Raw genomic sequence first — 13,360 nt, forward strand, 5'->3', positions numbered from 1 at the left:
ATCTACTTCTCAGAAGTCCAAGCCAACATGACTCTGGCTGACAATGCTTGCAGATGATTGCAAGTTGGGAGCCATTATTAACTCCCCAAGTGATGTTGACATCCTACAGAAAGGCCTCACTGAGGCCAACAACTGGTGTCAGAACCATGGCCTTAAGCTCAATACCGAAAATGTGTTGTCATTCCTTTTGGGAAAAACCCAGTTCCCATGAATTACCACATCAATGGTAGTCCACTGAACACAGAAGACGTTATAAGAGATCTGGGAACACAAGTTGACAGCAACCTGTCTTTTGACCACCACACTGCCACTGTGGTCAGAAAGTGCTTCTATGTGGCACATCTCATTACTAAGGGTTTTGCACCCAGGAAGAAAGAGGTCATTGTCTCCCTCTACTCTTCCCTCATTAGGCCAGTCATCGAGTACAATGCCCCATTTGGCATGTACCTCACTAGACACCTGCAAAAACTGGAGAGGCCACAAACGCACCTCACAAAGAGGATCCTAGGCCTTAAACACTTGCCCTATATGGGTAGACTCAAAAAAACTCCAACTATTCTCTGTTTCATATTGCCTACTTAGTGGTGATCTCTGCTTGACTTACAAAGCCACGTGTGACCCAGCTCTGTTAGAAATGCTACATCTAAAGAAATCCCAATCCCTTTGCACCACACACACTCCAGAGACCTCAACCTAATTACCACAATTAACAGAACATGCTGGAGGGATAGGTTCATAACCCAGAGATTGTCCATGCTATGGAATAGACTTCCCATACATGTCAAACAGAGCATCTCACTGGCCCTCTTCAAGAGAAATCTTGATGAGTGGATGGGAAATAGAAAATTCACCCCAGGGATCACTCCAGTGGCTCTACTCGACAGAGGCACTGGGAACTAAGGTCGGGTGGCACAATGCCAGGGTAATCCTGTGGGCTAGGCTTGTAAAGGCTCCAGGGCCATTAGTCTAGTACACACCTATGAACCTACAAACCTTTTTCTTTAAAAAACACTCTTTTTGGTTTATTTTTCTGGGGCTGAGCCTAAAGGACTGGTATTTCTGACATGGCTGGAGAGTATATTGTATGAAATTTAATACTTTAACCTGAGAGGAGAGACATCAACAAATGGGAGATCTGGCTTCTCAAAATTCTCTTGAGGCAGCAGATTTATATTTTTCATTACTATGTTTTTATTTACTTTAATATCACAGTATAAAGGTATAATTTGGTGTGCACCCCTGAGGTTGGAATGTCAAAAGAAAACCATTTATAAATTTACACACAGACACACACACACACACACACACACACACACACACACACACACACACACACACACACACAAGGACTAGGACTGTAAATAAAGTGAGAAAAGTATTTCACAGGAGAAACTGATACAAGTTTTCTGTTTTTGAAAAACTTGTACAGCTTGGATAACTTGTCTAGCTTCGTCCAGTATGGAAATTTCATGTATTGCAAAAATGTAATTGAAAATGATAAAAAACGTATCTTGGGCTCAGAAGATAGAATAATTTAACTGGCAGTTATATAACAGCATATAGGAAAGTGAATAATAAAATTTCAAGTCAACATCAGGTTTATGCTGACTGGGGCAACATAAGTTAAACGATATCAGAAAAAAATAACTCGTGAGATCATTTATGATCTCCTTCTTCTCCACAGCCACTTGGGATAATGTTGGGTCTTTCGGCTTTTCCCAGTTAGGGGTCACTACAGCAGAACTCCGGTCCGCTAATGATTGGCAGTAGATTTTTACATGCCGAGTTGCCAGCCCTGTCGCACAACCTTTAACGAAGGTACGCCCATTCACGCATGTCTTCACACAGAAGACGCTCTAGCTGAGAATCAACTTCTTACTGTGAGGCGACAACGCTGCCGCAGCACCACCACCGCAGTTTAATAAATAATAAAATAAAAGCTTCACAAGAGATGCTTATATATTTCTTGTACTTACTGACAGAAGGAAACCGTTTAAGTTTAACATTTAACATTTTACCCTACCTACATCTGTCCCTGTCCCTTTGCACTTTCTCCATCTGTTATCCCTTGAATGCTGTCATGGCTACCTTTTCTTCCTACTATTCTGAAAGTCAGTTCCATGGGTCCATAGCATTCTCTGTGAGATGTACTAGTATAGATCCATACAGCAGACAGCCAATATAACTTGTGGCCTGAGCCCCGCTTCCTGTTTTTTTTTTCCTTTTCAGGGTGTCCCATTCACATTTGTCTGAAATGGTCTTGGATACCTACATCAACACTTTCATTTTTGTTGTAAAAGAACTAGAGTTCCTCTAGTCCCTGGTCATCTCCTTTCTTCTCCACCCCACATACCTTCACTTGTCTTCCCTCTATACTTCTTCTATCAGCCTGATATTCTTCTTAATGTATGGCTTCTAATAGTCATATACGTCTTTGCTCCTAGAATATGTCCTTCTGATGTAATCCCAAAAACTGTTTGCTGCAGCCACTTTCCTCTCACTTTGCTCTTGCTTGACCACTCCAGGTATAATGAACACCCCCAGATTAACTTTTGGGGGGGGGGGCTCAGTACAACAATAAATCATGAGTCCATGTTTATCCTCCTTCTCATCTGTGTTGGTTTTGCTAGATTTCCAAAGCTGTTTTCTTCCTTGGAAGGTTAATGCTGTTATTCTGCTGGCAAATGTACTGACATAACTGGTGTAAGCCTCTCATATAAAATCATCTCTGGGATGCAGTTTTGTATATTCTTCTCACACTAACTGAGGAACCATTGGTCACAGTTATGTTTCAGAAAATTTAGCCCACGGTTTTGTGCATACTGTATTGTGTGCTTTTTCTGACACATTTAAAGAGAAATTGCTGTTTTGATCATTTTCTGACTAAAAGATAAGTCATCTCTCCAGACCTATCAGTAAATGTGTTTGTGATAAGCAAATTGTGCTTGAAGATTACACACCCATTGTCTCCTAGGTGCTCTGTCATAAAGCAGCAAGGCTAATCAGAATAAAAGATGTTCAGCCTGCTTGATAGAAAAAAAGACCAAACTCTTTACAAAATGAGTCTAAAGAAAAAGAGGACCCTTGCAGACAGCAGTGAAAATAAAGGGAAGGAGATATATGGCAGAGAACCCAACTAATAAAGAGGTCGCTACAAAAATATCTATAAATATTAAGTCCACCCCGGGGGTTATGAAACCAAACCATGCAGGCATAATGCAGATGTTGCAGCCTGTATAATTGTGTAATTTAAATTTGTACTAGTACTGATACCAGCATCAGACCCTGCTGCAGTTACACTAGAGGTGCAGAAATTCCAAAAGAGAGTCAGAATATAGAGTTGTAAAAAGGCCTAAGAAAACACCTTCCAAAGATAGTATTTTGCCTTCTAAGGCCTAAAGATGTGCATGGTCTTTTCTGTTCGGTTTTCAAGAAAATGTCATACTTCATAGTGTGATGCAGACCTAGTGAATTTGTTATTTCTTTTAAGGTAAAGCTAGCATATAATAATGTTTTTCTTTAAATTCTGATTCACAGGGCCGCAGTTGAAGAAGATGCATATTGTCACTTCAAAAAGGTGGTGAAGTGGTATCTGTCTGGGTTCTACACAGGGGCAGAGGTAGGTGTGTGCTTTTACGTTGTTGTGGATTTGAAAGGTCATAGCACCATTTTTCAAAAATCACAGCAGTGGGCCATAAAAAGGAATACTGTATAATTCAACATACGGGTGTCTCTCTAAATACTATACTCAGTATTTTTATTAATACAAAAACAAAATCAATGCCACCAAAAACCCAATAAGTGTGTCCAAAAAATCGAAATATACAAAGACATAAACCAATAAGGACACAACCACGGCTGCTGCTTCCAGTGTAGAAAAACTTTACTAGTGCACAGAATACACAAGCACTTTCACAAACGCGCTTCATCAGGTGGAATAAAAACACACTACAAAATTCACACCTTTAAAACATTCTGTAAAATCACATGACATCATCCAATTAACAGAATTAAAGAAGGGCTACGCTAGTAAAAAATATGTGTATACATTACAACAAAATTATATTAAAACAGAGGAAAAACATTCATATCAGATAAATTAAAACTTAAACAAAAGCCACCTCCTAAGAGGTCTGGACTTTAATTTAGGTCTAAGGGGTACACATTCATTTAATCCACTCCCTGCATCATCTCTCATCCTAGCTATCCATGTGGATTCTAGTTCCTCTGTTCTTAACCGTATGTCACCCAATCTAACATTTTCATATGTCCTTCCTATTACTAGAAACTTAAAACGATGCGTAAAAATCTGTTTTATTAACATAAAGTTCCTCTGTGTTACACTTCTTATGTAGATAAGTATATGAAAATAATAAGAAAGCATTGGAATATGCAGCAAAATGGATAGGCCCTTTAAGGATCGTATAAGGGAGCACATTTATAGTATTAGTAAGATGAAGTGTGTTAATGCTCTCGCTAAACATGTTAATAATACAGATTTTACACATCGTTTTAAGTACAGTTTATTTATTACAGGGACCATAAGGTGGTTTATCTTCTAATTTACTGTGATACTTTGTTCTGGTAGAGACTGCTAAGCTCTGTATATTTTCTAAACGGTGTAGAGTTCCTTTGTGAAGCTTGCTGTTGCATAAAGGTCAGGGTAGATGTAATCAAGAGAAAATTCAGATTTTTTGTCACAACATGAGGTTGGCATGTTTGTAGTCCTTAAATTCAGTGAGGTTTGTCAAAGGAACTTTTAGGAGTTTAAAGTAGAAGGTCACAAGTTTATGGTCAAATTTCCCCACAGAAGGAGATGCCAGAGGGGTAGTGCAAGAGGTGACTGTATTTTTAAGAATCAGGTCAAGAATGCTGTGTTTTCTAGTAAGTTTATTTAGGAACTGCTCAAAGGAATTTTTGTGTATAAAGTCTAGTAATTTTGGGGGCATATCCAGTTTATTGGATGGTAGTGAAACTCAGCAAAAAAAAAGAAATTTCCTTGAAGACTGAGGAATCTTACATAGTAATCAGGAGACAGAGAAGGTGTTCTGCAAAAAACTATTCATTGTAACTGTTCGGTGAAAAGCTATTAGTTGATAACAAATCCTATCTAGAGAGGTCTTAGTTAAATGAGTTCAGCTTGTGAGCTCCTAAGAGTCTGCCTAGAGTAATATGTTCCTTAACAAGTGCAGAGACTCCACCATGGTTGCACTGGGTCTGAAGACATAAAAAGTGCAAAACCCTGACAAAGGTGGAGTACTCTCTTTACATTTAAACTTAGTTTCAGTAATTACACATACTTGGATGTTTTTTAAATGCAGGAGTGTCTCAAGATCAGGCAATTTATTGTTTAGACTTCTGGTATTTTGTAGAGATACCTTGTAGCTTAATGTATTCAGCAGAGAAATGGTAATGATGCTGGCATGTCCATTAACTGAACTACAAATCCATTTCTCCATCTCGTCTAATTCTTCTATTTCATTTCTGTCCACATATTCTATCCGCCTTCTATATCACCCTTCAGTTGCTTCTATAGTTAACTCCACTCTCTATACCCTCCACCATAATGTTTTTCTGTTATTTTTCTTTTCACATTGTCTTCTAGATACAAATTTAGTATAGTTCCACTATTGCATATAGCAATTACATATTACTATTTTAAAATTTTGCACTTTGTATTCTGCATTAAGTTGAGTATGTCTGTGATGCCATGTTAACTACATCGAAATTTAATTTGAATATGGAGCTTTTCTCCCTGGGCCTCCACCGAAAAAGGGTAAAATCTGGCAAGTCTGACCACTCCCAGTAAGCAAATGTGGTAAATAAATACCTGGACTCTTCCTAAAATGGCATGAAGGAGAGCAATGTCTTTAGCCACAATGGAAAAGCCTTGAAATGACAGGTGCAAACTGGACTGTCGAGCATCTCTAATCTTAGAGAAATTGGCCTCACCGGCTTGCCCCCCATAAACTGTACAACAACAACAATAAAAAGTAACTCCTTGAATTGTTTAGTAGCTAACAAAACCCCTCTTCTCAATGATAATAAAAGCATTACAAAAAAAAAAAAACTGAAGAACACTGTCATGTCCCCTGAAGGAGCCTGTGAACTTTGACTTTGGCTGGCCACTCAAGCCAAAGATAATTATAAATCCTTCTTTAGCTAAATTTGAAAGCTAAAACAAAAATATTGCCCTACATTGCTCTGAATATACTCATAATAAATAGACAATGCCATTATCCTTGCAAACAAATATTTAGTGCCACTTTTACCACAGTGACTTCCATTCAAATCCCTGAAATATCTGAATCCTGTCCTCCCTCAATTATCTCTAAAGATGATTTACTGAAACTTCTCACCAAGACCAAAATACTTCCTCTATTGGACCTGACAGTGTACTTCGTTCCTTCACCAATAGTGTTAACATTGCATTTGCAGACATATTCTTCAAACTGTTTAACATAAGTTAGGATACTGTTTTTTTACCTGATGAATGGCATACTGCAATGGTGATAGTCCTACATAAGGGTGTACTTACAACCGACCTGAGTAATTATAGACCTGTCAGCTTTACAAGCCTCATCCGCAAAGCCATGGAATTCATTGTAACTCTCCTCATAAGTTGTGATTTCAGGAATCTTGTTAGACTTGAGAACGCAGTCTGGCTTCATGTAAGCTATAGCTCATTTATTTAATCTGTTAAACTTTTTCAAAATGGTTACGGAGGCTGTAATGGTGGCCATACAGTGCACAAGCTGAATTTTGAGCTGAATAGAGCCTTCAACACAATTCCCATTGCTGGCATCATACAAAAGCTAAATGCTAAAAGTCATATTTGTGATAAGATCGATAGCAAACTGGCTAAAAGACAGAGCCTACAAAGTGTAAGTTGCTGTGGCTCATTAGAAAGTATGAAAGTGACAAGAGATGCCCCTCAGGGCTCGGAGCTTGGACCTCTACTTTTTGGTATTTCCTTCTCATATCTCAAAGCTGAGTGCCAAGACATATGGCTAAGAAAGTTTGCAGATGACTGCAAACTGGAGCTTGTTCTTAAGACAGCCTATGACATCCAAACTCTGCAGAATTAACTCTATCATAGTAGACTCTTGGTGTACTAAAACTGAGCTCAAACTAAATGCTAAAACAATTAGGATCATCACATTTGATATACAACTCTTCACTCATTGTGCTGTATAGACAATACACTACTAAAAAGCAAAAAATGTAATGACTGACTGGGTTAATAGTTCTATCTCTCTCTCTCTCTGTTTCAACCATCATATGACAATGGTTGTCAGGAAATACATTTATTTAGCCAGCTAATTGCCAAAGGAGTATTGTCAAGGTTTAAAGAGGTAATCACTCCCTTACACCTAGTACTGATCAGGCCAATTATTTTTAACACCTTTGAGGAATTATTACTTAAGACATAGGCAACCATGCATTTATAGAAAATAAAACAAACCATGTTAACATGTTCACAGTTAAAAACATTGTCACATATATCCTTTTATGTAATTATCATTAATCTAAAATTACATACATTGATCAATGCCTGCCTTCCCTTAAACCTCACTCCTCCTCCAAAACATTATTCTGCATGTATTGTTCCCACAATTTCCATTTTTCTAAAGATCCCAATTCCAGTTCTTTTATCTCTGTTATAATATTCAATATTTCAAATACAGTTAGTTTAGACTTTGGTTTCCATTTTCTAGTAATTGCTTTTTTGGCAGCCACCAGAATTAAACTTACAGGCCTTACTGTGTCTAGGCAATTCAGATCCTGTATTCCAGCTAAAAAAAAATAATTTCCTTTGTTGCACCCATTTGCTTACTCAATATTTCTGACAGAGTACTCTGTAGGGAATGTTTAAAGAGTATCAGATCATTACACTCCCAAAACATATGTTCCCATTTACCTCTTTGTTCCCCATCACACCTCCAATATTTGCCATCTACCTGAGGAAAAATTCTTTAGAGCCTGCGTGCGGTATAAAATGATATCTACAAACAATTCCAAGCAAAAAATCCTAAATCTTCTTGATTTTTGTGTATTTGGGGGCCATACATATGTCCTTCCATTGTTTCCTTGTAAATTGCTTATACAGTCTCTCTTCCCAATCTTTTCTAACCTTCTCTCATTAATTCCTATAGTTATTGTGCAATATTTTAAATAGGTTCATAGGTAAGTACTAGGCTGTTTGTGGGCCATTTTAAGCCTAGCCAGTTCTCCTCAGTGTGAATCAAGCCCTTTACCTCTTGCTTGTGAGGTAAACACCTTGACCATTATGCTAATACCCAACCCCATACTAACTAACCCTTTTTAACAGCAGCTCCTGTTTTAGATTCAACTAAAAACTCTACTAGAGCAGATATTTCACTTAAGATTCCCCTGTCCCATTCTCTTTGCCTATACTTTGCCTGCAGTCCAAATGTGTTGCTAACCTCATCCCATTTCTGTTACCTTTCCCTCTTTACTTACTTGCTCCCAATGCCTTGGTTCCTTTGTCAGTTTTCTCCAGAAAATTCTAGACCCCCTCCTGCTTATTCTGTGGACCCCTAATTGCAGTCATCTCTATCAGCAAAATCTCCTTTCTGCAGTCTCCTTAAGGATCTGCATCCAAAATATCACTCTCTCCTTATTTCTTGAATTTCATCCCTGCTTTATCATCATCCATTTCCACTTTGAATTATAGCTTTCTGTGTATGTTATGTATATGAACCTTAACTGTGCATCTCTAAAGTATCCCAGTTATAGCTTTCTGTGTATGTTATGTATATGAACCTTAACTGTGTAGCTCTAAAGTATCCCTTCAAATCAGGTCATCCTTAACCACCTTCTTCTATTAGAAAAATCAGTTTATCCCACTTGACCATTGCCTTTTTCCCCTCGTAGATAAAATCATTCAACTTTTTATTAATTCTTGTCCAGAGTTTCTCCTCTGGTTGCTAAAAATATACCTGATCTGTGTACAAAAGTAAAATAACTGAAAACATTTTCACTGCTTGTCTCTTGCTATCCATATTCATAAACAAGAGCTTCCAATTTCTCTGTTTTTGTATTATATTTTGTTTAGTCTCTTCCCGCATATCCTTAGCTGCCATAACAGAGTCCTTTTTAACCCATACTTTTAAATACTACTGTGACAATGTGAGGTATTGCTAGTTATGCCAAGAGAAGTATTGCTGTGGATGTTTAACATATACCAGCACATATAGCTCTAATTTTGTAAAGAATTATATGTCATTTGCATATCAAACTGATTTTTACATATGCTTGTGTTGAAAAATATATTTGTAAAGCTGCTTATGTTAAAAATGTATCAGCAGTGTGCCCTGCTGGGCAGAAAAGAAATGTACATGCATTATTGTAACTGTTTAAATGTATATATTGTAACAGAGGATACTGGAAGAGAAGAGGTTAATCTCAAGCCACCTGACTTTGAGAAATAGTAAGAAAATTAAATCACTGGGCCTAGGCCATAAAGATGATATCTCACAGTTTTGAATGCAGTCATAGATACAATTTGTTAGTCTCTGTAGGATGAGTAGAAGTTTGTAATTGTTTTATGACTTCCATAAACTGTACTAGATCTGAGCAAAGCTCTTGTATGTGTACTATTGACATGTAGGTGCTACATCATGGCAGTTTCTAGCAATGGGGGGTTGCATGGGAACCAGAAGTCAGATGACCAGATGTATGCGAGTATGTAATGTCATTCTGTACAGAAATGTCTCAGGGCATCTGTTTCTTGGAACCTGACATAGAAGGATCCCTCACCAACTTCATCTTGCCTTGCTCTAGTAAATGACCAGGGATAATTCTTTAAATCAGTTAGGAAAATATAGTGAAATTAGTTAAGTACTGTTTTTCTGTAACTTTGTGAATCTATTCATCTGTGTTATTTTTAATATTTCCTGTGATTGAAACTCTGGTGTTTATTTAAATAGTTATTTGGCATTTTCATTTACTTTTGTTATTTATTATTAAATATTTTAAACTTTTCATTGTGTCTGGTCCTTTAGAAGATATTTTACCCTTTGAGAGTACCTACATCTATTAGTGACACTGTAGCTACGCCTGAAAACCTGGCTGTTTGGTCAACATTACCATTGGCAATAGTATTAATTTCACTCAGTATAACTGGATACCCTTTTAAGAGCCTTATAGTAACTAAATGGTGGCAGTGAATCTACCTTATAGTCTGGGCAAAGTTGGTAGAGTGAATAATCTGTGCCAGCCTTTCTCAGGTGTGTGTGTGTGTGTGTGTGTGTGTGTGTGTGTGTGTGTGTGTGTGTGTGTGTGTGTGTGTGTGTAAAAATTAAATCTCAAAGAGTGTGTGTGTGTGTCAGCTACTTGGAACAGGGACACGAAGCACTGGTTTCACAGAGAAGGTGCTGGAACACTTGGCTAGGACACTCGGCTGAGTACTTTGCTCTTAAGGGAAATTGTGTTTGATGTAGAGAGCTCCATCTGGAAATACTGGGTGTATCAAATTTTGTTCCAAGTGAACTTCCCTCTCCAGTGTTAGTGGTGAGGATTGAGGCTCCTTGATTACTGGCCCAGAGTGGGGATGTCACAACTTCGTTTTATCATGTCCCCATAAATATGGTTATTGCTGAACTAGTTCATTTGTGGGTACATAGTTTACAGTTATAGCCTTTGTTTTGTCTTCATTAATTTTATATCCTGAAAAGACATGAAACTCCTTTGTTTTGTCTTCATTAATCTTATATCCTGAAAAGACGTGAAACTATCTCAGAATGTTCCACAACACTGAGATGTCATTTTCTGGTTTTGTCAGGTACAACATAATATCACCTGCAAATAAAACCAACTTTTTTGATTACCATGCTAATTATATCCTTGAATTTCTGAACCCCTTATTTTTTGTGCCAGTGGCTTTAAATATAACACAAAAACAAAGGGGAAAGAGGATGTCCCTACCTGGTTCCTCTATTCAGACACAGCTTGTCCCTTGCTATCCATATTCATAAACAAGAGCTTACAATTTCTCTGTTTTTGTATTATATTTTGTTAAGTCTCTTCCCGCATATCCTTAGCTGCCATAACAGAGTCCTTTTTAACCCATACTTCTAAATACTTCTGTGGCAATGTGAGGTATTGCTAGTTATGTCAAGAGAAGTATTGCTGTGGATGTTTAACATATACCAGCACAGATAGCTCTAATTTTGTAAAGAATTATATGTCATTTGCATATCAAACGGATTTTTACAGATGCTTGTGTTGAAAAATATATTTGTAAAGCTGCTTATGTTAAAAATGTATCAGCAGTGTGCCTTGCTGGGCAGAAAAGAAATGTACATGCATTATTGTAACTGTTTAAATGTATACATTGTAACAGAGGATACTGGAAGAGAAGAGGTTAATCTCAAGCCACCTGACTTTGAGAAATAGTAAGAAAATTAAATTACTGGGCCTCGGCCATAAAGATGATATCTCACAGTTTTGAATGCAGTCAGAGATACAGTGTCTGTAAGAGGCATGGTTTGTTAGTTTCTGTAGGATGAGTAGAAGTTTGTAATTGTTTTATGACTTCATTAAGCTGCACTAGATCTGAGCAAAGCTCTTGTATGTGTACTATTGACATGTAGGTGCTACATCATGGCAGTTTCTAGCAATGGGGGTTGCATGGGAACCAGAAGTCAGATGAGCAGATGTATGCAAGTATGTGATGTCATTCTGTACAGAAATGTCTCAGGGCATCTGTTTCTTGGAACCTGACATAGAAAGATCCCTCACCAACTTCATCTTGCCTTGCTCTAGTAAATGACCAGGGATAATTCTTTAAATCAGTTAGGAAAATATAGTGAAATTAGTTAAGTACTGTTTTTCTGTAACTTTGTGAATCTATTCATCTGTGTTATTTTTAATATTTCCTGTGATTGAAACTCTGGTGTTTATTTAAATAGTTATTTGGCATTTTAATTTACTTTTGTTATTTATTATTAAATATTTTAAACTTTTCATTGTGTCTGGTCCTTTAGAAGATATTTTACCCTTTGAGAGTACCTACAGCTATTAGTGACACTGTGGCTACGCCTGAAAACCTGGCTGTTTGGTCAACATTATCATTGGCAATAGTATTAACTTCACTCAGTATAACTTGATACCTTTTTAAGAGCCTTATAGTAACTGAATGGTGGCAGTGAATCTACCTTATAGTCTGGGCAAAATTGGTAGAGTGAATAATTTGTGCCAGCCTTTCCCAGGTGTGTGTGTGTGTGTGTGTGTGTAAAAAGTAAATCTCAAAGAGAGTGTGTGTGTCAGCTACTTGGAACAGGGACATGAAGCACTGGTTTCACAGAGAAGGTGCTGGAACACTTGGCTAGGACACTCGGCTGAGTACTTTGCTCTTAAGGGAAATTGTGTTTGATGTAGAGAGCTCCGTCTGGAAATACTGGGTGTATCAATTTTTGTTCCAAGTGAACTTCCCTCTCCAGTGTCAATGGTGAGGATTGAGGCTCCTTGATTACTGGCCCAGAGTGGGGATGTCACAACTTCATTTTATCATGTCCCCATAAATATGGCTATTGCTGAACTAGTTCATGTTTGGGTACATAGTTTACAGCTATAGCCTTTGTTTTGTCTTCATTCATTTTATATCCTGAAAAGACCTGAAACTATCTCAGAATGTTCCACAACACTGAGATGTCATTTTCTGGTTTTGTCAGGTACAAAATAATATCACCTACAAATAAAACCAACTTTTTTGATTACCATGCTAATTATATCCTTGAATTTCTGAGCCCCTTATTTTTTGTGCCAGTGGCTTTAAATATAACACAAAAACAAAGGGGAAAGAGGATGTCCCTACCTGGTTCCTCTATTCAGACACAGCTTATCAGAGAGGAATTCTCCCACTTTCATTTTTGCCTCTGATCCCTCATATTCCCTGTTTTGTTTGAATCAAGACTCACCAACAACAGAAGTATTTTCTTACTATCTGCTTCCCTCTGGATCATCATTGTTCTATTAATGTTGTCAAATGTCTGCCTCCCCTCCACAAAACCACATTGATCCAAATCTATCAATTCTTGGCAACACCATTGCCATTCTTTTAGTTATTATAGACATAAACACTTTATAATCATGATTTAAAATTTAAATAAGCCTATATGAAGCTGGATCTGATGGGTCTTTGCTATCTTTAGATATTATAGCCACCACAGCTACCTTCCAGGATGTTGATGCTTCCCCTCCTTTTAAAATACTGTTAAACAAAACCTTCTAGATCTTTATCACTTTTTCCCTCCTAGTTTCCAACCTTTCACATGAATGCCATCTATTCCTGTAGACTTTGTTACAGATTGATGTACATCACCATTTTTATCTC

The 13,360-nt window shown here is 37.5% G+C and overlaps 1 protein-coding gene across 1 annotated transcript in view; it reads left to right on the forward strand.

Moving 5' to 3' along the window:
* The window catches only part of LOC122814267 (oxysterol-binding protein-related protein 8-like), a 716,151-nt gene that overhangs the window by 296,297 nt on the left and 406,494 nt on the right, over positions 1 to 13,360 (forward strand). The window contains exon 8 of the mRNA XM_044086861.1: positions 3,538 to 3,619. Within this exon, the coding sequence (XP_043942796.1) occupies positions 3,538 to 3,619 (82 nt within the window). The remainder of the gene's footprint in view (positions 1 to 3,537; positions 3,620 to 13,360) is intronic.

This window comes from Protopterus annectens, chromosome 10.part0 (genome assembly GCF_019279795.1).
Source record: "Protopterus annectens isolate FY-2018-M chromosome 10.part0, PAN1.0, whole genome shotgun sequence".
Lineage (NCBI taxonomy): Eukaryota > Metazoa > Chordata > Ceratodontiformes > Protopteridae > Protopterus > Protopterus annectens.